Genomic DNA, 25,903 nt, shown 5'->3' on the forward strand with positions numbered 1-25,903 from the left:
GAGAGGTGAGGAAAGTGAGAGGGTTGTGGAGGGTTTAGAGGAAATCCTCCCCATCATAAAGTCAGGATGAGCATCTATAAGCAGCTCCAGACCTCTGATGAAATCATGCAAACAAACACAAAGCACATGATCTGCACCAAATCGTGAGTACAACACGCTTCTTTACTCAGCATGCTTCTGTATATATTTTACTTTAAATGCTTTACAAAAAATATTTTAAATCTGCTGCTGCTGTTGGGTTGTTGTTTTTGGGTCAGAAATTATGTGTGTGGCCTTTGGTAGCTGTAAAGTAAATGTCTCTCATTTCTTCTATAAAAAGTTTAAATGAGAGAGTTTGGCTGAGGTTGTATGGCAGTAAACACTGGTCTTCAGGACCGGGATACTGTACTGCCCAGCTGGTGTTGGCAGAAGTTAATCCTTATATAATGAAAATGTCTGTTTTATATTTAGATGAGTTATGTTGCTTTATATATAGTATGTGCTTTATTGGTCAGACTTCAGGTCTTGTACCTTTTTTTTTTTTTTTTTTTGAACATTTAACACCATCCACCTTAATGATATTTCTTGAGTTTTATTATAAGTATTTGATATAATGACATACTTAGATTGATATCAATATTTCTGTGGTTTAGTTAGCCTAAATTATGCATGTGCCTACATATCACAATATGTACACGGACATATCACAATAATTATAGAATTATAAGTTAAGAATGAATACATTAATTAATTAGTATATATTATAAATTATATATACTATGTATACTGCTGTCAGGTTAATTACCTATAAATCCCGCATAAAATCAGAAATGACAAATAATGCAATAAAATCTATTTCAAATAAATTTTATATTTTTTATAGCATATTGTACATTTCTAAAATCCACTTGTACCTCAGTTATTATTAATAATATATATTTAGTAAAATTAACCATGTACCATGGTACAGTGGTGTAATTAAAATGGTACTATGATTTGTACTGAGTACCAGATTCATAAAATGGTACTTTTTCACATGTGTCAGTAAAGTTACAGTGAGTTTGACTGTGGGAATATTCCCTCACGTTGCCCTCCAAAGTCTTGTGTGACATGAGTGACAGACAGACAGTGGCATGATATATTTTCAGGTCACGGTTCAGATGCTGCTGTAAACTCCCACAGCAGCGGGTGTTGAGATCTAAATGTGGTACTGGCTTATCTGACCCTTGGTGAGCCAAATGTGTCAGGATAGAAGAGCTGTGCTTCCACCTCTGATGGACGTTTATGGTTGTCTAAGAATACACAGCACGGATTTAGTCTTTTGTATATGCTCCATTACATCAGCAACCACTGAAATACTTATGCTTACATCTGCAAACATTTGTGAGTCTACTTTTTTGCATCATATGTGTGTGAATATGCATGAATGAACAGTCACTTATGATAATATACGTATGTGTTGGGTTCTAATGCAGGTCTGATGTAGTTATGGACTCTAAACTGAAAACACTTAGGAATTATAAACATCTTGAACCTGACTACACAGAGGAACATGAAGATCCAAGAGATTACTGCTACGGTGAGCCTCTTTAAATCTGTAAAAAAAATGAAGAGACTAAAGAGCCATGTAGTGAGTAACGTTATTATTACTATAGAAAGCCCTTTTCTGGTTCCCCAAAGAGCCTCCAATGAACAATTCTTAAAAGAACCATTTTTCCCATAGTGTAAAGAACATAGAGAACCTTTGTGCAGTAAAGAGTGTGCATGGATGTTAAAGGCTCTTCACGGAACCGCAGATGCCAATTAAGAATATATATATACTGTATATATCTCCCTCTATAGGTGGATATCACCCAGTCCAGGTGGGAGATGTGTTTAATAAGAGATACAAGGTTCTGTCCAAGCTGGGTTGGGGTTATTTCTCTACTGTATGGCTCTGCATTGACCTCAGGTACTGAAACTTTGTTCTATCTGTTGCTGTGTGTGTGTGTGTGTGTGTGTGTGTGTGTGTGTGTGTGTGTGTGTGTGTGTGTGTGTGTGTGTGTGTGTGTTTAAAAGTTCTCCAGTGTTTGTGTTTGTGGTTTTGCAGGTCCGGCAGGCATGTTGCAGTGAAGGTGTTGAAGAGCGGAGCTGGATTCACTCAGGCTGGACAAGATGAACTGACATTACTGCGATGTGTGAGTGTCTCTCTCTCTCTCTCTCTCTCTCTCTCTCTCTCTCTCTCTCTCTCTCTCTCTCTCTCTCTCTCTCTCTCTCTCTCTGGTTCTTTGTCTCTCTTCCATTGTATGTTTGTACATACATCTCAAAACCTTTTCCCTCTCTCCAGGCCAGTGGTCCCACAGCCCGCAACCCTCTTAAAGGACGTATAGTGCAGTTACTGGATGAGTTTAAGATAGCTGGTGTGAACGGCATTCGTATCCTTTCATAATATCATGTATGTGAAATGAAGCACTACAACACTAATAAACACTAGCCAGAGGTTATTTATTCATCACTTTTTCATAGTAAAAATTAGCATTTTATGATTGGATTCAGTTTGCAAACGCTCCAGTGCCTGAGTGAACTGTGCTATTGAATCCTACTGAAACTGAATCACGAACAGACTCAGATCTTTTGATCAAAAGAGTGACTTATTTGCAAGTCTGGCATTACTAGTTATTCTAAATCTAAACTGCCGTTAGCAAACACATTAACCACATTTAACCGGCTTGGTTGCTGAAATATAAGAAGTAAATTATTCTTAAGTCAGTATACGGTTATCTTTATTCACATGTAAGTGTTGTTTCATTTTTGATTGAATCGGTGTGTTTGAATGAATCAGTTGAGTGAATGACTTAAATGACTCATTAAGTCAGTCAGATGCTGCCACCTACTGGCATAATGGTGTACCTGAGAGTCACTAAAAATCTCAACACATTCTTTGTGACCTTTCATTTGCAGAAAATTCAGCCAAAATTTGTAGGCAAGAAAGATATATTCATTGTAAGTACAGCAGTATGGCAATGTATGAAGCCCTGTTAATAAAGAAGTCACTTTCACTCTCTCATATGATACTTCCGATCATGCGTTAAAACTACTGGATTTGGACAGTGAAATTTCACAGATAAACAATAAATGTGGAACCCTGTGAAAAGTCCTGTATTGCAACTTGTAAAGCAAATTAAAAGACTAACTGCTATATAAAAACCATTTCAAGATCTGTTCTGTGAAAAGCTTGGGGTATACTTTTATATAACTTTAGTCTTTTATATAATACAGCAATACACATCGAGAGTTGATTCTTGACCACTATGTAGATATTTGTCTAGTGTTGGAGCTGCTGGGGCCAGACTTGCGCTGTTGGCAAGTGTGTTTTGGAAACCCAGGCCTTTCTCTCACCTGTGTCAAACACGTCATCACTCAGGTGAGACACTTCTAATGTGTGTGTGAAATGTAATGTATAGACCTGGTGTCTGAAAAGAAAGACCAGCACAAAACCTGAAAAACTGTACCTGTCTCAGGTGCTTGAAGGTCTGGAGTATCTTCACAGCCACTGCAAGATCATTCACACAGACATCAAGCCTGAGAACATCCTGCTGTGTGTCACACCGCAGTCCTCATCTCATCCTCCAGGGGACGCTATACAAACTTACACTTCAGCCATTAAAACCACAATCCTCCAGGATCCCGGTAAGAAATGTGAATGAAGTAAATCATTACACTGAATCACTGTAATAAATGTAGCATTGAGTCATCATCTACTATTTCAAGCAGAAGCAGCTGGAAAACCTGGAAACTTGGATAATATCACAGTGAAGATTGCAGACCTTGGCAGCTCATGTTGGGTGGTGCGACACATTCAGTCAATTCATAGAATGCTTTCCTCAAAGTCAAAGAATGCACAGCGTGCTCTTGTGGAAGCACATGAATCAGTGACATTACTTGATGTTTGCACCTGATTGGATTACTGAACCTCTTTTCTTGTTGTTATAGTACAAACACTTTTGTCAAGAGATCCAGACCAGACAGTATCGCTCTCTGGAGGTTCTCCTAGGCTCTGAATATGGTCCTCCGGCTGACATCTGGAGTGTGGCCTGCTTGGTGAGTCTACAGCTGTCAACAGTGTTCAGCGAAAAAGAGCCATCCTACAAGAACATTTCTTCTTGAGTTAGCACATGATTGGATTACTTAATTGTAAATATATATATAAAATTAGTAATGTAATTATTTGTTTCATACATGGTCTAATTGCTTGAGAGGTGCTTTTTTTACCCAAATTTAGAAGCATGGTTTGTTTCATACATGGTTTATTTACACAACATATGTGAATATAGTCAAAGCTAAATGGTGTGACACAGAAATGAATTTTAAAGAAAAAAGAATTAGGGAGATTAAAAAAATATGAGTAATTTACTAACCATGTGATCTTGTAATCCATTAAATCCATTATAAAATGTAATATACTCTAATCACAAGTACTTAATTTTTAAAAATCTGATTACATAATTCAGATGACATGTAATCAGTTACTACCCAGCACTGTTTATTTTTATCTGTATTATTTTTCAACAGGCATTTGAGCTTGTTACTGGTGATTCCTTATTTGAACCGAAAGCAGGGCCGAATTTCTCCTTAGAGGAAGGTAAACTATTTGATAGCCATCATCAGTCTTTTTATTAGAGAACTTTTAGATTTGTGGGATTGACCATTTCTGTTATTTTAGACCACCTGGCTCATATTATTGAGCTCCTGGGTAAGATCCCAGTGTCAGTGGCTCTGTCTGGGAAATATTCCTATCAGTATTTCAACCGCAAAGGTGAGTACAATACTAGATTTGTCTTTCCTCATTTATCTTGGTGTGGCAACAGGTTAAATTCCTCATTTAACCCAAGAATGATTTTATGTTTATTACAGAAATAAAATTAATATGTGACCCTGGACCACAAAACCAGTCATAAGCGTCAACAATTTTTCGAAATTGAGATTTATACATCATGTAAAAGTTGAATAAATAAGCTTATATTTATATATTATATTTAGGACAAAATTTGGCAGAGATACAACTATTTGAAAATCTGGAATCTGAGGGTGCAAAAAAATCAAAATATTGAGAAAATCACCTTTAAAGTGCATATTACTAATCAAAAATTAAGTTTTAATATATTTACAGTATGAAATTTACAAAATATCACCATGGAACATGACCTTTACATAATATCCTAATTATTTTTAGCATAAAAGAAAAATTAATAATTTTGACCCATACAATGTATTTTTGGCTATTGCTACAAATATACCCCAGCGACTTAAGACTGGTTTTGTGGTCCAGGGTCACATATGTTATTCTCCATCAGAAGTGTTACAGCAGTCGCTACTATTATTATGAACTGTGATTGTTGTTGCACAGGTGACCTGCGGCGAATAGCCGTCCTCCGTCCATGGGGTCTGTATGAAGTGCTGGTGGAGAAATATCACTTTCTCCTCAGAGAGGCATCACTTTTCTCCGACTTCCTGTTACAGATGTTGGACTTCCTGTCAGAGCGGAGGGCGACAGCAGCCAAGTGTCTCAAACATCCCTGGCTAAAGCTGTAACCCACCCTCTCTGGCTTTTTTACTTGAGGTTTCTGTTCATGTCTGCTCTGTGTGTGTTGAATGAAAAGGCCATGCTTCAAAAGTGTTTTTCCAAATAGGACTTAGTGAAAGTCTATAAGTGAAAATTGTGTCTTCATTTACTCACCCTCATGTCGTCATATTCCAAAAATGTATGACTTACTTTCCTCTGTTGAAAACCCAAAAGATATTTTGATAAATGTCTTTGTATTAGGAGTCAATGAGGTCTGTAACACAGATATGTACATAGCAGAGCAAATGCATTTAAAGCTTTGGAATGTGTTTAATCGTCTGGTAAAACATTCCACTCTTAAATAAGGCCTGTGGTGTTTCCATGCATAGATCAGAGACTAAAAGCTATGATGATCACATGACCGTTCAGATCTCCTGACTTGAGTAACATTGGTGCTCTGAGATGTAAGTAGTGTGTTCTGAGTTTAAATATATTAAACAAAACAACTGTTTTTTAATTAATGTGTAAAGAATGAACCTGCGATGAGTGTCATGTCTTTAGATAAATAAATGTTTTTTAAGACACTTCACTATTTTAATTTGTCAAAGGTGAATCTTAACGTCTTTTATAATAAAGTACACTCATGTTTCTTCCACTCATCTGTTTGCCCATCTGCATAACATTTTCAGATTGATATTAAATCTATATAATTTATTAAAGTAATAATATACAAAGAAAACTAAAAAATAAAGCAATAGACCTTAATAACAAGTTACAAAAACAGACAAAATTGCTAAGAAAAGCTGGTTTATAAAAATGCAGATTTCTAGAATACTTGATTCTGATTGGTCAGTCGCTGCATGCAGCAGTCAAATACTTTCTGATATCCTACTTTCATGTCTCTTGTCACAGTGTGTTGAAGCTTTAACATAATGCACAGGTAAGATTATAAAATCATTTCTCTCAATAGATAGATAGACAGAGAATGACAGATATAGATAGACAGAACAAAAGACAGATAGAATGACATCCACACACACACGAATGGAAAGAGTTTGACAGATTTTAACAAAAGAAGACTGATTCATAACTCTTTGCAGGTGGAGTTTCCTACTTTCTCCTCTGTGCTGAGTTTGATCTCTTCTTCATTGTCTTTGTCCTCCTCATTGGCAGCAAGCACTTTGGCTGAGCCGATCTCTAGCCCCTCCACATTTCTCTGTTTCTATTCCTTTTCTAACCACCTGTAGTTGTTATAGTTGATGATGAAGAGGAAGATACCTCCAGCCAGCTTTATCATACCACAAGCAAAGTACATGGCACAGGCCTTTATATGTCACAGCGAAGCTGAAGAAATACTGGATCTTGGGTCTGATCCATCTGGTGTCGGCGATCAACCCGTTCCTGGATGTGCGAACATGTCTATTAGAGTGAATATGGAGAGCAGGAATGTTGCGGAGTACTCATCTATCCCCTGATGCTTGGCATATGGTGCTAACTGGAGCAAAAAATCCAAAAAACATGCTACAAGACCGATCAGGAAGCCTCTGCGCTTGAAGAGGGAGACATCAATGAATTGGTTGACATTTGCAGCACAGCCTGACTGCTTGGACTTGTTTTGTCCAGCTGTCTGAGGTGTGACGTCCAGTCTTCCCGTGTCATTCTCATCAGTGGTTTTCCTCACTGGCAGTTTTGTTTTTATCTTGATGGGTCTCAAAAGGGATCCTGCAACGCAATGGTTGAGCACCACTCCTCCGAGGACGAAAAAGCTTCCTCGCCATCCAAAAATGGTCATAGAGAAACTGGTTGAGGGGAGTCAGGGTGGACAGGAAGACTGAGCTACCCGCCATTGCCAGGCCATTTGCTATTAGCCTTTTGACAAGGAAGTATTTACTGATTATGGTAAGAGCCTGTAAAACAAAAGCTTTTTTATGTGAATTTTCATTGAGTTAACATTTGACAAAGTACATCCTCTGCTTGGGAAGTACAGATGTGCTGATAACATATAACTCCAGTAAAAGTACTCTACTATAAGTACTTATTTCTGAATTTACATACACTCTAAAAAATGCTGGGTTAAAAACAACCATGGGTTACTTGGCAACCCAGTGACTGGGTAACACAAAAACTACCTAACATTGTATCTTTAAGTATTTGACGTACTCCCTAATGCTCAAAATACCTATTTAAAGCGAGACGAGTCTAATATGTACCAGTAAAAAAAAATGTTTTTTTGAAAGAAAGTAATACTTTTATTCAGCAAGGACACATTAAATTGATCAAAAGTGACAAAGACATTTATGTTATTTTACAATGTAAAATCAAATCTGATCAAAAAATATTTTTATGTATTTTAAGTTTCCACAAAAATATTAAGAAGCACATCTGTCTTCAACATTGATAAAAATAAGAAATGTTTCTTGAGCACCAAATCAGCACATTATAATTTCTGAAGTATGTGACACTGAAGACTGGAGTAATGATGCTGAGAACATTTTAAAGGATTACTGTCTTTACTGTATATTTAATCCAATAAATGCAGTCTTGGTGAGCAAACTTTTATATATGATATTAAACAGTTTAGAGTCTGATAAAACTGAATTATTCAGCACTAGTGCGCACACTGGAGCGCTGAGAATCATTTTACTCCCAAATGACTCATTTTGAGTCAAACAAGACAGAGTCAGTGATTCGTTAATTTGCTTCAAGTGCTTTAAGTGATTAGCCTAGTCATTATTGAGTCAAATTCACAAATGAATCGTATGCCATCTGTGAAAAGAAAACATGAAAAAAAAATTATTCTAAAGAATGATTCATTCAAAATCTCAATTAAGTCTCAGATTAATTAAAACATGGAGCTCAAATAGATAGATATGACCTTGAGGTTGTGACTCATGCAGAGGAGGAACCCCAGTGCACTGTATTGTACTGACCAATCACAATCCAGCATGATTTTTCTGGCTATAGCCTATACCTATAGCAGGTATGAGAATCCATCAATGTTGTGCTGTTTCGTATCTAATCCTAATGGTGATTTCAGACGGAAGGTTTCCCTGTCTCTCCAGCAGATGTCAGTGTTGTGTTAATGTCACAGAGCAGGCGGCGCTGTTTGAGGCCTAGTGGAAGCTTTTGCTATAAACGCCTAAACACATACCTGCTAATGTATCTGATATAGAGTCGCCTTAAAATCTAACAGTGTCTTCGCGCAGTTCGGAGTATTTTACTTTAACGCACTAATATTGCTATGAATCTATGGCATCTTTCTTGATCGTCTACATTGTGGACATAATCAGATATATTTTTCATGATATATGCGCTTTTTCCAAAACACAGTTTTCATTGAATATAATGAATTTTTTTTTAGTGCTTCAGGTTTTAGTTAATGTAATCTGTTACTTCACTCATTACATAACGTCCAAGTGTATTTCATTTGGATTTGCACTCATAATCGACATAAAAGTAGCATAGTACATAGATTTTTCTCATTTTAGGTGGAATGTGACATCTGCTTTACTCGTTGCTCAAGATTCGGTCACAGTTCAAGCACAGGAAGTCTATAGTGGCTGCACTATTTTTGCTCAGAGCTCATTTTCACTAAAGGAGTGTCTCCTGTTTCTCAACCGGCTCCTGTGGGGGGAGGGATTAAACACGGGCCTACGGCTCCACACGGACTGGAGACCAACAAAAGCGCTTTAATGCCAAATCCCACCAAATTCTCACCACATCCACAGCTAAGCGACATTCAGCTGCCAGTCCGCAGTGGCTCTGCGCAAAGCAAGCAGGTTTTTTGAGCGAGTGAGGCCTAGTTCTCGCTCTCCCTCTCCTCTGTGCTCTTTCCCGCACTCGCTGCTGATCCTGCCAGCGCAGAACAAAGATGATTACTCAGGAAGCGCTTCGGCCAATCAGACGAGGCCTTACATCCTGCGAGTGGGAGGGCAGCCAGTCACGGCCCGGCTCTGATCAGACAGGCCCGAGCTCTGAGTGTGGAGAGGAGAGCCCTCCCTAGTCTAAAGGCTGAGGCTGTCCTCCATGTTTTATAAGTATTGACATTACACTGTTTCAGCCATGCATCCACAGAGGTAAGCCTGATGTTTTCTTACGTCTGTCCTTTCTCGTCATTGCACTGTTTTCATCCACTGCTAACACTGTGAATTGCAGATTTGATTCTCCAGTGACTGGGGAGGCCTAGCAAAGGCCTGTCTCTCAGAAAAACAGGGCAGAGGAGGAAGGAGGTGGGGGAGAGGGCCAGAGAAGGGGGGTCAGGCTCTCTCCCTCTCGCTCTCCTGAGCTTTGGCCCGGTTGCTGCTCGGTCACATGGTTACACGGCAGACGAAGTCAGCTATCACTCATTGCTGTACTGACAAACAGCTCAGTGACAGTCATTTCTGGATATGTAGGGCCCTCTGTTGATCTGCCCCTCGAAGGGGGTGGAGGATCAGGGGGGTGGGGTGCTCGGGCGATGTACTTTTTAAGCTGATTGCCTGTCCCATTGTCTGTTTGTGTCACAAGCCCAGCCATAGAAAATGGAGGCATCTGTTAGGGCCTTACTAGAGAGCTGAGAGCCCCAGCTGTGGTCATCTTACACAGGGGCAGGATGGGTAATTCAGGACGTGAGCTACCAATGAGGGGCGGAGAGTTGAATGTGAAACTTTAATTTTTTATATTAAATTCCATTTTAAGGTTATAGTTTTAGCTTCAGGAGGGACAGTAGATGACATTCTAGTGTCATACTTCATTTAGTCGGTGGTAAAGCTATTTTTTTTGTGCTGGTTTCGAACACATCCTTAAAAAAATAATTGGTCTGTCTGGATATTTGCAGTTTTGATAGCATTTTTACTGTCAGTCATATTGTGGGTGCAAGCATGAGTTTAAAAATAGTCTGAGACACCAGTTTTTCATGTGCATATGCAGCTTTTACAAGCACTGATTATTTTTGGATAAGGATTTTATCAGATGTATACAAATCATGCAAAAACTCTATACTAAGTAAACGGGGAAATAATTTTTCCTTGGGCCAATAATTAGCATTTATACTCTATGTAATGCTCGCAGATAGCCACATGGCAAAAAGCCATAGAGTTCATCAAAATTAAGATTGACTTTAATTTTCTTTATGAGCAGATGTTTTTTTTTTTTTCATCGCTTTATTGCAAAGTTAGCAGTATCTCCACTTCACATTTCTTTTTAAACTTAAATTGTGTAGAAACTAAACCGATTCTTGTCATAGAACTGGCTATTGGTGCGAAACACCACTTTTAAGAAGATGATTTGGATGATATTTACATACTATTCATCTCCTTTATGTCTCTTCAGAGATTTATGTTGAAGTTACCAATAAAATAGCACTGCCACATACACACACAGCTGCTCCCAAAGACAAAACGAGCGAGCACAAACCACACGGGACCAAAAGCCTCCTGCCGCATTCCCAACGGATCCTTGGCCTTTCTAATGATATTTATGGCTGCGTTTCAAAAAAAAAAAAAAAAACATCAAATGCGTATCATATTTCACCTGTATATCAACAACAAATGGCTTGTGAGTTAATTGTTGTAATTATGAACAGTTAATTCAATTGCAATCACAATACAGTCGACTGGATCTTTATATAGCCTATTGTTAGCCTTACTACTCTTTATGGAAAAATGACTGGAGGGTTTTACGTCGGTACGGTGCAGCTCAAGTTTTGTGTGTTCCCAGGGAGATTATTCCACCACGATTGGGATTCTTGTCAAGGAAACAACATTATAAAGGATTGTGGTGATTGGCTTCGTGCCATTTGGAGGAAATGACCGGCAGTGGTCTGACAAGGCTATTTTGCCTGCGTTATATCAGCAACAGAAGAAGTCGAGTCGTATCAACACCGACATCTGTGACAGGAAACAACTGTGTGCTTGTAAAGTCACTGCTTGCCCTTGAAACGATCCACAAAGTCACCGTGAACCACAAAGCTGTTTTTAACAGCTCAAGATTACAATCTGGGAGAAAGGTTTGCCTTGTCTGAAAGGCAAAACGTTTGTTTGCATGTTGATACTCAAGTGCATTACCGCTTCACTTGTTTTTCTCAGCTGTGGCTCTTGAGACTGACCTATATGCACAGGTTTCTCTCGTTCTCCCTGTTTACTGTAAGCTCCTGTGCCATGGACGTGCCAGAGCCCGCATCTCTGGCCTAGAGGGAGGGGGAAGGGGAGCTCGAGCGGAGCGGTGGGGGAAGGGAGGCACTCTCATTTCCTGCGAAGAGAGAAAAAAAGACCTCGGCTCCCTCTCTGACCAGTTATCTCCACATTCACAGCTGCCTTTCTCTTTATTTTGGTCTGTTTGCGAGGACCTCTGATTGTCTCTCTGCTCAGATCGTTCTAGAAGATCCTGTTTTGGAGGCCGGTTTGCTCGCAGAGCGGTGGTTTTCTTTCTCTTCATTGGATCTGCTTCAGGACTTCCTGTTACTTTGATTTCAGTGTAGAGATCTGGATCTTCAGCCACGCAGTTGGCTTGACATTATTTGACCTTTCTGAAGCGAGCAGGAACAGAGAGGCCTGGTGGATGGGAGTTTTTGACGTGACGTGGCCATAATGTGACGTAACATCCATGCGGCTCCTTTCAGCCTCGCATTACAGTCAAAAATGGAGAGCCCTCAGGCCTTGGGCTATATGCTTAGATGTGCATTTCCCACCTCAGACATTGCATGTCTTATTTAAGATACTCTTTCTCCAGACTAATGCCTTTATTGTCGTTTCTGACATATTATTTATGATTTTTACGAACAACCTGGAATATTTTCTTGTGAGAAAGGTGAGTTTTAGTCATCGCCACAGAGGATTATGTGCCATTTTGGATTTATTTGATGAATTTTCCTTTTTTATCGTCCTCCTGGAAGAAGTCTCTGAATATCTAAACAGTGAAAGTACATGGATTTTTTTTGACGATGTCAAGCCGTGGCCCCGTCAATGAGAATTGATGTGAGTGAAAGACTAAGGCCTCATTGTGGCCTGATGATCAATCCTCTCAATCGTGCTCGTCGTTCTCAACACTGGTCCTAATCCTGACCTCATGTAATGGGGAACCGTTGCCAGCTTTTAATCTTTTCTGGTCTTTTCTTCCGCACAAAGACCGGGATCAAGGCCTCGTCGTTGTAGGATTGTGTTTGTGCCATTGGCCTTGTACCGCCTCTCCTCTTTCACCTGTCATTTACGAGCTTCTTTTTGGTACCCGTTATTTCTGTCCTGCCCTTGCGGTTGAGAAGGTTTTTGTTGATTGATTGACAGTTGGGGGTTTCCCCTGTATGGGTTGAATAAGGCCTCATTGTGGTCAAGATTCGTGTGGTTGAGTGTTAAGTAAGAGTAGTCACAACTTTTTGTTGTTGTTGAGTTCTGATCAGATTAAATTACCGCTAAATGTATTGCATCTATTTTGTTACTTCTGTCTTAGAGGTTACATTTGTTAGAAGCACAGATCTTTATTTGCAAGTGTTGGGCCACATTCAAGAAACTTAGAACAATTTTTTTATAGAAATCTTGCTTAAAACGGTCACATTGATCGTGTAAGCCACAAAGCGCAAATTACGCAAATTTGTTTTGGGTTGTCTTGTCCACTGAATTTTCACTGGTTAGAAGTACCACTTCACAAAACTGTTGGATCTATTAATTGCGAAATATGTTGTGTTGCGCAAATAGTGTTTTTTCAGCAGCACATACTAAAGGCCTTAACATGCCCAAAACAACGCAATGTAAAAATTTGAACGGCACTGACCAAAATTTTCATCTGTCCGGTGAGATTTCATTATAGGTGGGGCTACTCAATACAACGCCACAAAAACTGAACCCAAGTCACGAATGAAAATGTGATGTCGCTCGTTACGGTATTGGCTGGTTAAACGGCATTTATGCTGACAATAATAATAAATCACTGGAGTTCTTCGAATCTCTGAGCTGTTGGTTTTTTAAGTCATTCCTATTCTGCAGCAGTATTCAAATGTATCGAATCGCTCCTATTGGTAGTCGCTGATTATTTGCGTAAACTTTTTTTTTTTTTTTACTCATGTCACGAGAAATTGCCGGTGCGCTGAGAATTATTTTTCCAAATTGCATCTTTTTAAATAACTATTTAACCTTTTACGATGTTCACTCATTTTGTTGCAAAAATTCACTTTTTAGTACTTTAGCAATTTGTATAATGACTTACGGCACTGTTTAAGTACGGCTCTTTTTGAGGCCTACATCTGAGCGAATAACAAAAATGAATCGATGTGACGGAATTTTTTCACACATTGTGTGAAGGGTTTCAAAATAACACAATGCTTTTGCTTTAACTTCTTGTTGTTAAAATTCCTTACAATAGAAGTCATTTCATTTTTTTTTTTGCTAAATTATAATGCAAAGACTACTACTCAGAAAAATTAATGTCAGCTTGGCAGCCTAATATAAATTTTATGCTTTATAGGCCACATTTTGAATGTATCCGTGTCAGTAGCTGATGGTATTTTAGTACCGATTATGCCTGAACTTGGATGAGGCCAAATCCTCTCAGACAAGAAGTAGACTAATGAGACTGAATTACAGACACTCTCCGGTGCTCAGCAGACGTCTACTCCATAATCCCTTGTGTTAACGGTGGTATTCCCCACGAGCATGTTTGCTTCATTTGAAGGAGGTGCTGATCTATTACTAGACACAGAGAGAGAGAGTTTACGCCTCGCACGTCTCGATCAGACGAGTTTCCCTCGTAAGGTTAATGAGCTTAATATCATCTTGTAAATTCACTCTGCAGGCCCATGATTGGTTATAGCACAGCTCAGACAAAGCAATACTCATGCAAGGGTCTCCTTGCACAAGCAAAAGTGCTTCAGATGTGGAATGGAGGACGATTGCTATGAACAACAACAACAACATAACTCTGGAGATTAGATTACATCACCCAAGTCTTTTATCTCAGGGGGAGACCTCGTGAGATTTCAGTGTCTTTTTTTTTTCTTTCTTCATTTAGTTTGGCTGTGGAGGAAATAAAGACGGAGTCTGATGCGGTTGATGGGATGGAGGTGTCCATGCCACCCAAAGGTATTTTTTCTTTGATTCTAATGTGACTCTTTTGCATTAGCTTCTCAGTTCTTGCTTTAATCTTACATAACAGACTCCAAAAATAGATTCAGATTGTGAGAGTTCAGTTCTTCAGCTGAAATGAATAAAAAGCAAGTCAGTCTGAGCCACATCAAATGTGGCATGCAACCTAATTTTCTCTTTCATTACACTGACTGATTGCTTCTATCTGGTGCTTCGTGTTAGTAGGTTAGTCAGACGTTTGATATGTTTTATTTCTGAAGATGTGCAATCCTCTTTGTGCATGTGGAGGTCAATGGTGGTTTGTGTTGTTGAGGCTTTGAAAGGTCACAATCACAGGCCCAGCTGGGTGAGGTGTTGTATTATCCATGTGGCTTTGCATAATAAAGCAGCTGTGTTTTTCTTTCATCAGCGGTCCCTGATCTAGGATCAGCGGAGCAGGCACTGGCTGCACAGAAGAGGAAAGCACCCAGTCCTCCACATTCCTCAAACGGACACTCTCCCTCTGAGACGTCACCCAGTCCCACAAAGAAGAAGAAGAAACCGGGATTAGTCAACACCAGTAAAGACCAAGTATGTTCCCTCCTAGGCTTCCCTCTCATCCCGATGCCCTTTTATTACATTTGAATTGGTTTGAGCTGAGAATTCTTGCTCGAATTAATTTAAAAACATTTGTTGTGTCTAAAACAGACCTTTGGTTTGTAAGTCAAACTCTTGTCTCTTCCTGTGTCCTTTTACATGTTCTTGCACTTTTCTATTCAAATGGCCAATCGGAATAATCAGGATTGATTGTGGCTTGTAAATGTGTGTTTGATTTGAATTTCCATTCAGTCTGCAGTTTTTAATGATAAAACACTGGTCACTGAAAGGGCAGAGTGCTTTTACTGATTTGCATGAACAAAGTCGACCCCTTGTGGGCATTTCTGTCCTGTAAGCTACAGGGTGGCCTCAAAAAGCATTTGGACACCACAGGCATATTTAAAGGATATAGTTCACCCCAAAACAAAAATTTGGTCATTTACTCAAACCATTTTCTTCAGTGGAACATATCTCTGTCCAATGAAAGTGAATGGGTTCCAAACTAAATTGGACAAAATATGGACAAAAAGATTAAAATATTCTTTCTGTTCCAAATAAGAAATAACGTCATAAAGGTTGGGGAACAGAATTTTAATTCTGGGGGGAACTATCCCTTTGATGAATTTATGTCATTGCATTAAATAGTAAAATAATACAAAATAGAATATTTAATATTAAATCAACATACCGCTCAAAAGTTTGGGGTTCAATAAGATCTTTTGATAATTCTGAAAAAAAAAAGTCTCTTATCCTCACCGAGGTTAGATTTTTTTTGTGGAAACAGACATTTTTTTCTATAATTTGATGAAAGTAAAGATCAAAAGAGCAGTATTTATTTGAAACTGAAATAGAAATGGAATATAATGTGACATTATAAATGTATTTACTGTCACTTTTGATTAATTTCATGCATCACTGCTGAGTAAAAGTATTATTATTATTATCTTACTTACTGACCCCAAACTTTTGAACTGTAGTGTGTATATATTTGCACCTGTGGTTTCCAGATGGTTAATGTCACTGCAAAAATAGCTTAAAGGGAAATTAGTTCTGAGAAAAGCTGTTGCTTTCGTTACTAATCATTTGTTTGCAGATGACACATTTTTAAAAGGTTATGCATGTGTCCAATTGCTTCTTAATGGTCCCAAATTATGTTCACTTCATTACAGCTAAAAATCAAGTGCACTGATTTTATTGAATGCTGTGCTGTCTTTGTGGTGGTGTGTTGCAATGCATATGAACAATGTTTCATGAAAGATGCCAAGTGTGGATTTGCTTATTGATCTTATTTAAAAAGCACATGTATATTGATTGATTTCCTTTGACACCTTCCAGATATTGAAAACTAATTAGTAGCTGTCAATTTTAAAAATCTATTTCCATTAAGTCAGAACTTGGTCTGAAGTATATTTTGCCCGTGTCTCTTGATCCTGCTAATCTGTATTTGGCATCTGAGGGTAATTTAGGATTTCGTTCAAATCCTGGTGAAACACACTCAGACACCGTGTGTTTTTCAGATCTCACATGGGTCATGATGTGTGTTTACGAAAATGTGAAATGAAATCCTACAGTGTCTTCCCAGTGTGCCGCTTTTGACCCAGTGGTCATGTGACTGCTCACCTGTCCATGCTTGATTTATTGCAGTGCCTTGCTACATTTCCCCTGCGACTGTTGTGGCTTGTGATTTGACCCCTTGCCCTGTCTCTCTTGCCTGCATTTCAGTGTGAGCTTAGACATGGTCCCTTTTACTATGTCAAGCAGCCCGCACTCACCACAGACCCTGTTGATGTTGTACCGCAGGACGGGAGGAATGACTTCTACTGCTGGGTGTGTCACCGCGAGGGTCAGGTGCTCTGCTGTGAGCTCTGCCCGCGCGTCTACCACGCCAAGTGCCTCAAACTGGCCGCAGAGCCTGAGGGCGACTGGTTCTGTCCAGAGTGCGAGGTACTGAGGACTGTAGATGTCAGCTGTCATGTCATGGGACTGTCCTTCTTGCAGTTTTTAATATGTTCAGAACATGAAGCGCTGCTAGCAATAAATACTGGGTATAACTAGGCAAATGGAAACTTAAGATCTGTTCCAAAACCTAGTGAGCGGATAGACATTTTAAGGGACAGGCACAGTTCTGATGTGAAGATTATTTCAAAAAGTAGACTAAATTAATCTGTCTCTTCATCTAAAAATGAAAATTGTTATTTACTCTCATGTCATACCAAAACTGTAGCCTATAGTGTTGATAATGTTAACTAAAATGATCTTTTTTTTTTTTGTTAATTTAAATAAAGCTGAAAAAAATAGAATATAAATACTGAATAAAAAATTTAAATGTTGGTGCAACAATTAACTGAAAACAAGTGGAAAGTACTTGAATTACTAAAACATAAATGAAAATAATTAAAAGCTATAAGGAAATATAAAACCCTAAAAACCAATACAAATGACAAAAGCACATAACAAAAAAATATTAAAACTTAAACTAAAATTAATTAAATTATTGATTAAAAAATATAATAATGAATACTATAAAATTATGTAAATAGTACTAGTATAACACTTACTGACATGACTTTCTGCTGTGGAACATAAAAGATATTTTGAGAATTGTCTAATATAATGGAAGTGGGCCCGAATGTTGTTTGATTCCCAACATTCTTCAAATATCTTCTTTTGTGTTCCCGAAGTGTAAACTATCCCTTTAAGGATGCATCTTTTTGCCCAAAATATCGCAGTATCTTGGAGAATCCTTGGATTTTTGTTTAATCCAAAATAGCAGACGAGTTACAAAAAATGTTGATTATAAATTAAGAGCGGGTTTCGGACAGTACTAGTGTTGATGAAAAGTCGTTTCCCAGTAACGTTAAAATTAAATTGGTTATTTTGACCAGTATTTGAGCATATTAATTATATATTTGTATGTTTATCGTGTTCTCGTGTGTCAGTATTGTGTTGTTAGCGTAGCGACATACTATGCTGCTTTCAAAATTCGATCAGAAGACGGTACCCCCGAAGACAGGAAGTGAAGCAGAATTTGTATTCGGACATTGCTGACGCCACGTTCCCATGAACGTCCCGAGCGCTTTGCGTGACAGCTTTTATTATTGTGTTATTTTTTGTTATTTTGGTTATTATTATTATTTTTATTTTTTTTATTTTTATTTTTATTATTATTATATCTGCTTTTGAATTATGAGGTTCCATAGCAATTAGGACGCTGTCTAGGCAGTAGACACAAGCTTACTATGTTTTGGAACACTAAGTGTGACATACAGGTGCTTCACAACTCCTTACTTAAGAGTTTTAAGCTTTTGTTTGGATTAGAATCAACTAGACCGTTCAGAAACTAGTTAAACAGGTTGAATTTGCTATGTATGGGTGTAGATGTTTGCTCTGACAGCAATTCATTTTGCTAACATTTTTGCCAAATCTTGTCATGCATCATAAAATCTGACATTTGTTCACAAATCAGTTTATTCTGGTACAAGTAAATATGTTTACCACTGAAAATAGAATCAATGTATTTTTACACCCCTAGAAAGAATTTATTTGAATACATTTTGTTATATCAAGTTAAATAGACAGTAACCGAATCAACAGTCACTTTGAGAATGTTTGAGAGCACATCAATGATTATGAACTGTATGCATGTGATTTATGAATATAGTAGACATTTTACTCTCTGCTTCAGAAAATAACAGTGGCTGAATGCATAGAGACTCAGAGTAAAGCTATGACCATGCTGAACCTGGAGCAGCTGTCCTACCTGCTGAAGTTCGCTTTGCAGAAAATGAAACAGCCAGGGGTGAGTCAATTATACCTCATTATACCCTTACAATTTAATTAATCACTCCATTGTTTCATTTTGATGGTCTCAGTTTTTATGGGATTGCATTACATTGATTCGGCCCTTGCAGTGTATGATTATGAATGATTTATCTTGCAGACCGAACCGTTTCAGAAGCCAGTGTCACTAGAACAGCACCCGGATTATGCCGAGTATATATTTCACCCCATGGACCTGTGCACTCTAGAGAAGGTAGATCAGGTTTTCTGTATTACAAGTGTACTTTTTGTGTTGATTTTGAAGAGTATATCTATTGTTTAATCATGCAAAACCTAATAAACATCTTTATGTTTAAAGATTGAGGCCACTGTATGTGCCTAAAGATAGAAAAAAAATAGTGTAACTGAGAAATATGTGTGTCTGTAGAATATCAAGAAGAAAATGTACGGTTGCACAGAAGCATTTTTGGCTGACATGAAGTGGATTCTACATAACTGTATTATATATAATGGAGGTGAGTGCTGGACTCTGAAATCAGTGTGCATGTATCATGACTCATATCTGTACATTCATGAAGTTTCAATGGCTCTGTTTCAGGAAACCATAAGCTAACGGCAACTGCTAAAGTTATTGTCAAGATCTGTGAACATGAGGTGAGTATTTTAATCCTTACAATATATAAAGCAAGTTATACAATCTGATTCATTACCGTTCAGAAGTGTGGGTCTCTAAGATTTGATTTAATGTTGAAAGCATTTATTTGATAAAAAATACAGTAAGGCAACTATTATTACAATATAAAATAACTTAATACATTTTCTGTTTGAATATATTTTAAAATATAATTTATTCCTGTGATCAAAGCTGTATTTTCAGCATTATTACTCCAGTCTTCAGTGACACATGATCCTTCAGAAATCATACTAATATGATGATCTGCTGCTCAAGAAAAATTTATAATTGTTATCAGTGTTGAAAACTGTTGTGCTGCTTAATATTTTTATAAAAAATAATATATTTTTTCAGAGTTCTTTAATAAATAGAAGAATTTATTTGTGAAAAAGGAAATCTTTTGTAACATTATAAATGCCATTACTGTTGGTTTTTAAATGTCAGTGAATGCATCCTTGCATTAAATTCTTAAAAAAAAATAGACTTTTACAAGCCCCAAGCTTTTGAATGGTAGAATATGTATTGCACAAATTTATTTATGTAAAGCTGGTCCTAGAAAAAAATGACAGTTTTAATAAATCATCCACAGATGAATGAAATTGAGGTTTGTCCAGAGTGCTACCTGTCCGCCTGTCAGAAGAGGGACAACTGGTTCTGTGAACCTTGTGTAAGAACATGACCTTTTTAAAATAATTGTGTAATATATATTTTAAAAATCATCTAGTTAAATATCTGGGCTGTATTTCATGGTCATATTTGTTGTTTTCATGTAGTCTCAGCCTCATCCTTTAGTGTGGGCCAAACTGAAAGGTTTTCCCTTCTGGCCCGCTAAAGCCCTGAGGGACAAGGACGGTCAGGTGGACGCACGCTTCTTTGGACAGCATGACAGGTGAGTCTGATAATCTGTTAGTAACAATTACAAAATATTAAAATATATAAAACAACAACATCTAGCAAATCAAATCTAATCTGAATGAAATTCTAATTTTGGCTACAATGTGTTTAGTCTGTATAGTTTTATATTTTAAAAAATGGGTTAACATTACTGTTATTGTATTAGTAGAAAGAAAAAAAGAAATTAATAATTGGTTCATTTTATAGACAACATTTTTAGGGAAAATGCATAAATCTCAAGAACATCATGAAAAAATTTAATTTTAACATTTTAAAAGAAGTATTTCTACATCTGTATTTATATGTAGGCCTACATTCCAATTTAATCATTCTTAATGGTTCATTGTATGAAGGACTTGTTTATATTGCATTAAAATATGTACTTCCCCATCGTTTGGCTTTCAGAGCCTGGGTGCCCCTAAACAACTGTTACCTCATGTCTAAGGAGATCCCCTTCTCTGTGAAGAAGACCAAAAGCATCTTCAACAGTGCCATGCAGGAAATGGAGGTCTACGTGGAAAACGTGCGCAAGAAATACGGCGTGTTCAACTACGCCCCGTTCCGGACACCTTACACACCCAACAATCAGTTCCAAATGCTGCAGGACCCTAATAACCCTAAAAAAGGCACGGTGAAGCCTGAGAAACAGGACAAGGTCAAGTTCAGCTTCGATATGACCGCATCCCCCAAGATGCTCTTGAGTAAGACAGTGATGTCAGGAGGGCCGGGGCGGCGGATCTCTGTGACGGACGTACCCAGATCGCCAATGAGCACCAACTCTTCAGTCCACACGGGGTCAGACCTCGAGCAGGACGAACGAGGGCCGAGAGTGTCATCGAGTCACTATAGCGGCGGGGAAGACTCGATGGATTGTACAGGTGATTCATTTGATTTAATGCCTTAAAATGCTAGTGTTTTGTTATAGGATTAATAGTGGGTGACTAAAGTTTTAAAGTTTTGCCCACAGCGTCTCCTGCGTCTCTAAAGACAAGCAACAGCCCCAAGCCTCTCCTGCCCACGCCGGTTAAACAGGAAAGGAGTTCGGGCATCGGAGGCATACTTAACCTCAATCTGGGTGAGTCCACAGAAATGACCACTGCTCTCTGATCCTTTATTTAACCATGTTTGTTGAATATTTGTGTTGGATGTGATCCCTCAGATCGCATTAAAGCTGAGATGGACCTGAAGGAGTTGAGTGAGACTGTACAACAGCAGCAACAGCAGCAGCAGCAAGGGACGTCGGTTCTCCTCACCTCTCCCAAAAAACCTACCAGGAGTCTGGATAAAACTATAGAGAGCTGCAAAGCTCAGCTGGGTAATTAACACATGCACACACGCAAATGATGATTAACAGTAGACCTCAAAAACGACTATCTGCTTTTTCTGGCAACCTTGGTTTCGGAAATGCATATCATAAAGTTCATATATCATAAAGTTAAGATGAATCACAATATTAAAATATTTGATTTCGAGCAGCTAAAATATGAATATTATAGTTACTACATGGTTTACAGCGTGCAGAATTGAACTGAGAATGTGTTTTCAATTCTAGTTCAATTCTTCAGTTTGAGGTAGCATTGGAATTTAAATATTAAAGAAGTAGAATTAAAATTGAAAGGTTAGTTCACCCAAAAATTTAAATTCTGTCATTAATTACTCGCCCTTCATTCATCTTCGTAACACAAATTAAGATATTTTTGATGAAATCCGAGAGCTTTTTGACCCTCCATAGACAGCAACACAACTGACTCGTTCAAGGCCAAGAAAGGTAGTAGGGACATCATTAAAATAGTCCATGTGACGTCAGTGGTTCAACCTTAATGTTATGAAGCTACGAGAATACTTTTTGTGCGCAAAGAAAACTAAAATAACGGCATTATTCAACAATTTCTTCTCTTCTGTGTCAGTCTTGGATGCACGTCCCTTTAATTTTAATTCAAATTAATCCTATGTAATAACTGTAATATTAACATAAAAAGGGAAAGCTTATCAAAACTATTTTTTATGTTGGTTTGACAGCCATGTTTGAAAGTCAAAAAGAAACTTAAATGTTTTTACAGGCAGATGGACAAACAGGTTTATAAACCAGGGTAGAAGAAATCTTCATTTCCCAGAATGCCATGAACTGCCCTTAAATTTCTCTTCCTGTTATTGCAATTCATATTTCAGTTTAACTTCCTTATGGTTGTGAACAACTCCGTTCAAATTCCAACTTATGAATTGAAAGGGAGACAGTTCTCTAATTCTACACTTTGCACAACCTTAACATTCTTTTTATGAGGCAATAAACTACACTTACAACTCCCATAAAGCATTGTGAATGATAATCTATTCTGTCTGGGTTTTTGTGTAGTTTTATTGTCTTATCAGAAAACACTACTACTGTTTTTATGCTCAACCCTACAGAATTCTGTATTGATTAGCATTTCATAGTTAGCACTACCCTAGTGGGATATATATATATATATATATATATATATATATATATATATATATATATGTGTATAGTATTTGAAATGCATTTATTTTGTGCTAAGTATACTACAAATACTTTTTCATATTTATGTGCTCTTTCTCTATCCACAGGAATCAATGAGATCTCAGATGTTGTGTCTAGCGGTGTTGAGCACAGTGACTCGGACGACTCGGACAAATCTGACTCCAGCGACAGCGAATACATGTCTGAGGATGAACAGAAGCCTAAGAACACTAACCATAACAACAGTGTCCACAAAGACTCCAAAAAGAGACCCAGACCTCCATCCGCTCAAGGACAAGACCAAGACGCTGACCCATCAACAGCTGGAGGAACACCAGGTGGAGACAAGAAATCCTCAGATCCCCAGACCAAAGAGAAGTTAAGTGGTGGCGTGGAGAAAGACTCACAGGAGAAGAGCAAACCCCTGCAGCAGCCCCAGAAGGAGAGGTCACAGCCTGGGCAGGACGCTCGGCCTGCTGGATCAGAGCTGGATGTGGACTCTGACTCCGAGCGGGAGCTGGTGATAGACCTCGGTGAAGAACAAGGTGGGAGGGAAAAGAAGAAAGCTAAGCGAGAGACCCCATCAGCCCCCTCCACAACTAAAGATCAGACTGGCATTAAAACAGATGGTAGAGATACCTAACAGTTTCTGTAAAAACATTATGTTTAGAATTTCCAATCTGAAGCTTTATCTTTGTTCTTCTGTGTCTAGGTAAAACTTCTGCATCTACCAGCATATCAGCTCCTTCATCTACAGATAACACTTCATCTTCCTTCAATCCTGGTCTAAAAGATGCAGCCGCATCAGCCATCAAGCCTCCAGCCACCGTCCCACCTGCATCTACCACTCAAGCCACCTCCACCTCGGCTGTTCAACCCATGTCTGCTGTCCCAGTCGCTTCTAATATGGTGAAAAAACAGCGCCCTCTGCTGCCCAAGGAGAACACACAGCCGGCCCAGCGGCCTGCGACGGGGAACCCAGCTGGTGGTAAATGCCAGATGTCATCTCAGAAGGTGCAGAGACAGCAGCAACAACAAGGTGAGACGGTTCCTCAGAGCCAAGCGCAGCCCCAGACCTCAGCCAACAACTCCAGCACACGCTACCAGACCAGACAGTCCGTCAAAGGTAGATACATGACAGTGCAGAAATTTGATTCCCATAATTATTAAAATTATATATATATATATATTTATATATAGTATATATGTTGCATATATTGTTTTTATAAGAAATGAACTTTTGTTTTTAATAGATTTTTAAAAAAAATTAATTTGTTTTCTGATCTAGACGAATATCCATAGATAAAAAAATCCCTGCCCTAAAATAATCTATATAAAAATAAATCTATTTAAGATATAAAATATATATGAAGAGCTTATTTGCAAAAAAAGATAACTCTGTTTTTATAAATTTTCATAAATCATGTTTTTTATCGTGTTATCATGTTTTTATTGTGTTAGTTAGCTGTATTTTTTTTGTTATTATTTAATCAAAACAACACAACTGCAGTTTGATTGATATTAACTGGAATGCAGCATAAAATTTTTTATTTTTGAACATTTTTAAAAAAGTTATCTGTTTTTGCAAATTAACTCTTCATGTGTATATATATATATATATATATATATATATATATATATATATATATAATCTATTGTCAGCAGACCATATAAAATAAATCACATCTTTATTTCCCTTTTTAAATCTTATAAACATCTTATAAGTCACAATTTTATTTGGACATCAATTTGGTCCATCCTTGTGAGGCTAATGGCAATTTTAAAGCTCAAATAATACATTCTTTTATGAAAAAAAGAAATAAATTAAGCACGTGCTTTTACCAACAACAACAAAAAATATATATATTCTGTAAAGTTTCACATTCCAGCTTCACATTCTTCCAAAAGTGATTTCTGCTGTTAAAAACAACAACAACAACTATAAAACTGAAAGACAAGACGAAAGTATCTTTATCTTTTCTCTTGTTTCACCAGCTGTTCAACACAAAGACACCTCGCCTGTTAACATGGGCTCTGGTACGTCCACTTCCTGTCTGGCTGGAGACTTCCTCACCCCTCCGGCCTCTGCTGATGTCGCCGCTGACATCGCCAAGTACACCACTAAGGTGAGTCAGATATTCACTCACTTCTGATGTAAATATAGTTCAATCAAAAACTTTCAGTTTAATAGCATATATAGTTCAATGAAGCAATAAAAAGCAACAGAAATCTATAACCAGCAGCATTTTGAGGGCCATAGTTACAGCTCCCTGTGCTGTAATTCAGGAAAATCATTCAGAAAATCATTATAAAAAATATATATATAATGTATAAATGTGTGTATATATATATACATTCTAGTGTGAAATTCATTATATGGAATGAATTAAGATGGTTTTTGGATAATTATTTTAATTGATCCTTGATTAATTCTACTGCTGAACTGCTGTTACTTAAATTGTGCCTAAATAATTTTTTCAAAATGATGAATTTGGCTGTTGCCTGTGTTTTCCATCATGATGGCAGATGATGGACGTGATCAAGGGAACGATGACAGAGATATACAATGATCTCTCCAAGAGCACGACGGGGAACACCATTGCAGAGGTTTGTGCTTTTATGTAATTTCTGCTTGATTTTATTCCACCATTCATACTCTTTCTCAATATGTATTTTATAAAAAATGACGTTGATAGGTTGCAGGCTGACAGATTGAATTTCTATAATGGCAATACTTTATGGTTCTCCTTTGGTTGACATCCCCTGTGGATTTTGTTGCAGATCCGGCGGTTGCGGATTGAGATTGAGAAACTCCAGTGGCTGCATCAGCAGGAGCTGTCAGAGATGAAACATAACCTCGGTAACTCTCCTTTATGACTCACAATAGCTCTGCAAACTGCTTTATGATAGAAAATGCTTTTGTTATCCAA

The 25,903-nt window shown here is 37.9% G+C and overlaps 2 protein-coding genes and 1 pseudogene across 9 annotated transcripts in view; 2 read left to right on the forward strand and 1 right to left on the reverse strand.

Annotated features, from left to right (window-relative positions):
- On the forward strand, positions 1-6,586 carry si:ch211-220i18.4 (SRSF protein kinase 3). Of its 3 annotated transcripts, none has more exons than XM_042751172.1 (12): positions 1-143; positions 1,455-1,558; positions 1,822-1,930; positions 2,069-2,156; positions 2,306-2,393; positions 3,276-3,382; positions 3,480-3,648; positions 3,730-3,806; positions 3,952-4,059; positions 4,531-4,600; positions 4,682-4,774; positions 5,366-6,586. In XM_042751172.1, the coding sequence occupies exons 1-12, from the start codon at positions 67-69 to the stop codon at positions 5,548-5,550; spliced, it is 1,275 nt and encodes a 424-aa protein (XP_042607106.1). In that variant the 5' UTR covers positions 1-66; the 3' UTR covers positions 5,551-6,586. The 3 variants fall into 3 exon arrangements, with proteins under 3 accessions (XP_042607106.1, XP_042607107.1, XP_042607108.1); XM_042751173.1 differs by having other exon boundaries at positions 3,733-3,806; XM_042751174.1 differs by lacking the exon at positions 1-143 and adding an exon at positions 1,005-1,362.
- LOC109062302 lies at positions 6,584-7,657 on the reverse strand (annotated as a pseudogene).
- The window catches only part of LOC109062314 (protein kinase C-binding protein 1-like), a 21,071-nt gene continuing 2,566 nt past the window's right edge, over positions 7,399-25,903 (forward strand). Inside the window, exons 1-18 of one of the 6 annotated variants that reach the window (XM_042751169.1) lie at positions 7,399-7,420; positions 14,498-14,568; positions 14,981-15,141; positions 16,870-17,091; positions 18,833-18,946; positions 19,088-19,180; positions 19,355-19,442; positions 19,526-19,581; positions 20,190-20,267; positions 20,374-20,489; positions 20,900-21,372; positions 21,462-21,569; positions 21,654-21,809; positions 23,081-23,602; positions 23,686-24,099; positions 24,969-25,099; positions 25,500-25,580; positions 25,755-25,833. In XM_042751169.1, coding sequence (XP_042607103.1) covers positions 14,544-14,568; positions 14,981-15,141; positions 16,870-17,091; positions 18,833-18,946; positions 19,088-19,180; positions 19,355-19,442; positions 19,526-19,581; positions 20,190-20,267; positions 20,374-20,489; positions 20,900-21,372; positions 21,462-21,569; positions 21,654-21,809; positions 23,081-23,602; positions 23,686-24,099; positions 24,969-25,099; positions 25,500-25,580; positions 25,755-25,833 — 2,917 coding nt within the window. In that variant the 5' untranslated portion in view covers positions 7,399-7,420; positions 14,498-14,543. The other 5 variants (XM_042751171.1, XM_042751166.1, XM_042751170.1 and 2 more) reach the window with 5 other exon arrangements.

This window comes from Cyprinus carpio, chromosome B23, assembly GCF_018340385.1.
Source record: "Cyprinus carpio isolate SPL01 chromosome B23, ASM1834038v1, whole genome shotgun sequence".
Lineage (NCBI taxonomy): Eukaryota > Metazoa > Chordata > Actinopteri > Cypriniformes > Cyprinidae > Cyprinus > Cyprinus carpio.

Excerpts from the sequence above, each read along its gene's own strand:
- si:ch211-220i18.4 (XM_042751172.1), top strand. The coding sequence starts at position 67 with ATGAGCATCTATAAGCAGCTCCAGACCTCTGATGAAATCATGCAAACA. Across the intron at positions 1,559-1,821 it reads TCCAAGAGATTACTGCTACG|GTGGATATCACCCAGTCCAG; the intron begins GTGAGCCTCTTT and ends CTCCCTCTATAG. Across the intron at positions 1,931-2,068 it reads TGGCTCTGCATTGACCTCAG|GTCCGGCAGGCATGTTGCAG; the intron begins GTACTGAAACTT and ends GTGGTTTTGCAG.